The 4,514-nt window shown below is 44.3% G+C and overlaps 1 protein-coding gene across 1 annotated transcript; it reads left to right on the top strand.

The window, feature by feature from the left end:
* Positions 1-364: 364 nt before the first annotated feature.
* LOC107147171 (putative olfactory receptor 2B8) lies at positions 365-1,309 on the top strand. Its single transcript, XM_015491585.1, has one exon. It carries the CDS (start codon positions 365-367, stop codon positions 1,307-1,309), a length of 945 nt encoding a protein of 314 aa, XP_015347071.1.
* The last annotated feature ends 3,205 nt before the right edge of the window (positions 1,310-4,514 follow it).

Here is a 4,514-nt window from a genome sequence, read left to right as displayed (position 1 = left end):
TTCTGTCATGGAAAGGCAGGGTCTTGAGACAGTGAAAAAATTGTGCTGCAATGAATTTAAATCCTGTCTCTGCCACTGACTAGGTGAGTCTACAGGAGAATTCCTAACCCCTTACACACCCTCAGAGCACTCCAACTCAACAGAGGGAATGGCCATGCTACATCTTGAGAGTAGAGGCACCAGCTGTGCATGGGCCAGAGGAGGCCTGTGCACCTAGTGGTGATGGCACCCCTCTCTTGCCAACAAGAAAGGGACAGAGGAAGTGCCCAGCCTCCCAGTCAAGGCCCACCTACCCAGGCTCCAAGAAGGCCTGGGCTGAACCTTCAGGGAAGGTTGTTGGTGTTGCAGGTGCCATGCAGGTGTGATGGAGAGAGCCAACCATAGCTCCTTCGCGGGCTTCACTCTCCTGGGCTTCTCCAGCAGGCCCCAGCTGGAGGCCGTGCTCTTCCTGGTCATCCTGGTCTTCTACTTCCTGAGTCTGCTAGGCAACAGCACAATCATGCTTCTGTCCCTCATGGATCCTCGCCTCCACACCCCCATGTACTTCTTCCTCTCCAATCTCTCCTTTATGGATCTCTGCTTGACCACCTGCACTGTCCCTCAGACGCTGGTCAACTTCAGGGGCAGGGACAAGACCATCAGCTACGGTGGCTGCGTGGCCCAGCTGTTCGTTGCCCTGGGCCTCGGGGGAGTGGAGTGCGTGCTCCTGTCTGTCATGGCCTATGACCGCTATGCAGCTGTCTGCCGCCCACTGCACTACATGGCTGTCATGCACCCCCAGTTGTGCTTGCGGCTCGTGGTGACTGCCTGGCTGACAGGGTTCAGCAACTCTGTGGTGCAGACGGCGATGACCATGACACTGCCCCTCTGTGGTAAGAACCAGCTGGACCATTTCTTCTGCGAAGTCCCAGTGATGCTGAAACTGGCCTGTACTGACACCTCCATCAACGAGGCCGAGCTCTTTGCCGTCAGTGTCTTCTTCTTGGTGGTGCCCCTGTCTCTCATCCTGGTGTCCTACGGCCACATTGCTCACACAGTCCTGAGGATGAAGTCGGCTCAGGGTAGGCGGAAGGCCTTTGGGACCTGTGGCTCACACCTTCTGGTGGTGATCATTTTCTTTGGTACTCTCATTTCCATGTACCTCCAGCCACCCTCTAGTTACTCACAGGATGTGAACAAAAGCATAGCTCTCTTCTATACTCTGGTGACTCCTGTGCTGAACCCCCTCATCTACACTCTGAGGAACAAGGAAGTCAAGGGCGCACTGAGGAGACTGGTGAGGAGAACCGCTGACTCGAGAGAGAGTTAGCACAGGGGTGCCTGGCCCATGCCTATGTGCACTGGCAGACTTCTGGGTGCAGAAGTTTTAGTTTCACCAGTCTCTGTAAAGCACCTACTGTGTACCAAGCACTCTCTAGGTCCTTGAGATTATAGAGAGAGAGAGAGCTGAGATCAAAATAGAGAGACTTCTGTCCTTGTAGAGCTAAACTTTATTATGGGGAGAAAATAAGTAGGATGAGCTAAAATTAAATTGTGGCATATTATGTATTGGGATGTTCTATAGAAATAAACAAGTTATATGTATGCACTGATGAACCCAGCCCAATTCCATGTTAAGATTGGGAGACATCTTGTCACAAGGTCATAAAAAGTTCATTTCTGTTTTACTGCAAAATGCTAAGATTTCTATTTGGCCTTCCAATATTTTGATGTTTTAAAAAACTTGCTTGGCATTCCTGCCTATGCTTTGAACTTACCGGCTCTCCTTGACCAGATAACAACCCTCCCTGATATTTCAGCTGCTCCTCATTAATTTTGATGTTGAAATCTGAGTCTGCTCCCTACCTTGAGATGTTAAACAATGTAGGTCATAAATCTGCTATCTGCCCTTGTATCACACTTGCCTGAACCCTGTCAGCTGTAATTTCCCAAGACACCTCCCTTTTTGTAACTTTCCGTGTTACAAAAACTTCCCTGTAATTAGACAAGCTGCTGTCCTCTGGCCCTGTTTTTCTGGGTAGGGGCAGATGCTGGCCAGCTCTCTTTTGTGTACACAATATAAGCTTGCTTTAATTTGATTTAAATTGGAGACGGTGGTCTTTCCTTTGCTTCATGGTTCAACATGCACAACATGGGTGATTCACACAAATGCAATTTTGAGATGAGAAGCCAGATATAAAACAATTCATATTGTATAATTTTTCTTTTTTTTTTGCTTGTCCAAGTGGTGACGTTTATTTATACCAATAGGTTACATTAGGTCATTAGTACCATAACTACATTATTGTTTAGAGTATTGTTAAGGTTGCTTATTCTGCAGTTACATTTCACACTTACAATATGCAACATCAGGAGCTTTGTGCAGCTCTTAAGAAAGTCCATTGTCTAAAGTTACTGTTAGGCAGGCAGAAATGCCTACCCTAAGTATAATTCTTCTTTATATAAAATTCCAAAATAAGGCAAAACTGATCTGTGGTTTTGGAGGTCAGAATAGTGATCTCCTTGGGGAGCAGTGACTTGAAGGAGAGATGAGAGAGGGGATTCTGGGGATTTGGTCATGCTCTGGTTGTTGATGTGGAGATCTGTTCATGCTCTGGCCATTGATGTGGAGATCTGGTCATGCTCTGGTTGTTGATGTGGGGATCTGTTCGTGCTCTGGTCCTTGATGTGGGGATCTGTTCATGCTCTGGTCATTGATCTGGGGATCTGGTCATACTCTGGTTGTTGAACTGGATGCTGGTTCTCTAAGGTATGTAATTAGTGAAAAGACATTGAACTGCACATTTAAATCATATACAATTTCTTTATGTACACTGAACTTTGATCTCATTTACATTAATTTTTTTTAGTAACCCAGGTGATAATAGAATACCACAATATGAAAGAATCATGCTGAATACTTTCCTCTTTTCACACAGTTTGAGTTTATTTTCTAAGTGATCTAAGTTACTACTTACATGTAGCTGAACTACTGGGTGCTAAGATGTCTCTTGATATTAATGGTATTTAGCCAGACTAGAGTGAACCTTATCTAACTTTCTCCTTTAGAGATTTCTACCAGAGGCCATTTTTGCAGTGAGTCTCTGCTCTGTTCTTCATTCCCCATGAACACTCAGTAGTCAGTTTGTGAGGCAAAAATTAGAGTGATCATTTTCAAAAGAAAATTTTACTACTCAGTATTTTCATTGAAAGGATGTTTAATTTAATGTGTTTGTTTGTGTAAATGAAGGTTTACACATTTCATTTTCAATGAAAATCCACTATTCAGTAAAAAGAAAATATTTTCAAAAGTGAAAATTTTGAGGTTTTTAAACGTGATGTTATATAGATATAGTAGTAGGGGTTGGAGGGGATTATAAAATAAAGCAACATGCACAATCATTTTCTGGTAAACTTAAAATATTAAACATTAAAATATTTTCTTCTTGGGGCTGGGGATGTGTCTCAAGCAGTAGTGTGCTCGCCTGGCATGTGTGGGGCGCTAGGTTCGATCCTCAGCACCACATAAAAAATAAAGATGTTGTGTCCACCGAAAACTAAAAACTAACTATTAAAAAAATTCTCTCTCTCTTTAAAAAAAATATTTTCTTCTTGATCACTTTTAAATTTTGACAATGGCAAGTTGGAAGACTTGTAATGTTATTGTGTTAATCAAATGACAGAGCAACAAAATCTTTATATAAACCAAAATAGATTGGTGAATTGCTGAGTTCTCTGAGGGAATCATCTCCTGTGTTGAACGTGCACGTGACTTGCATTCATTGTTGGAACACAGTCCTGAGGATGTGACAGTTTAGTGACAGTTTCTTCTACTTTGCATCCATGGCAGCTCACTTCACTAGCATGACCACATCAGTTTCATGACTAAGGTCTCCTGCAGTGGTTCCCCTTTGCCCACGGGGGCACCTTCCAGGACTCCAGCAATGCCTGAACCCAAAGACAGCGCAACTCTCTGTGCAGGGCTGAAGAAATGAGGCTGTATATGAAGCTAAAAATACAATGTCTTCATTGTCATGTTTATAGCCACAAGCTCAGCATGGTAGGGGCCTTGTTTACAACTAGCAGGACTTCACTCCAGGGATGAAGTATTGGTGGCACCATTCCAGAAGTGAGGTGGCTGTCACCTGTGTTTGTTGACTGTGTTGCAGAACAGGATTGGGAGCTCTGTGTTTAAGGCTTCATGGACTCTCTGTTCTGCGCACTCTACCTGGACTTTCCATATGCTGTGTGGTATTGCCAGATTACCAATCTGTGCTACCTGTTGTGAGCCCTGGCACCTCCCTTACACTTTTGTGAATGTAGGTGCTGCTGGGCATCTTCTTCCATAAGGTAGAGTTTCAGCGTTGAAAACTGTCTTTGGATGATATCTTTTAAGGCTCAGACCTGGAATGTTCCCCAAAGGCCCATGTGCTGAAGGCTCGGTCCCCAGTGCAGCAGTGTTCAGAGGTGGGCTTCTGGGAAGTGATTAGATTGTGAGGCTCTAACCTCATCAGCAGATTAATCCATTTAAGGAT

The sequence above is a fragment of the Marmota marmota genome, unplaced genomic scaffold (assembly GCF_001458135.2).
Source record: "Marmota marmota marmota unplaced genomic scaffold, marMar, whole genome shotgun sequence".
Lineage (NCBI taxonomy): Eukaryota > Metazoa > Chordata > Mammalia > Rodentia > Sciuridae > Marmota > Marmota marmota.
This window is presented reverse-complemented; position numbering and strand designations above follow the sequence as displayed.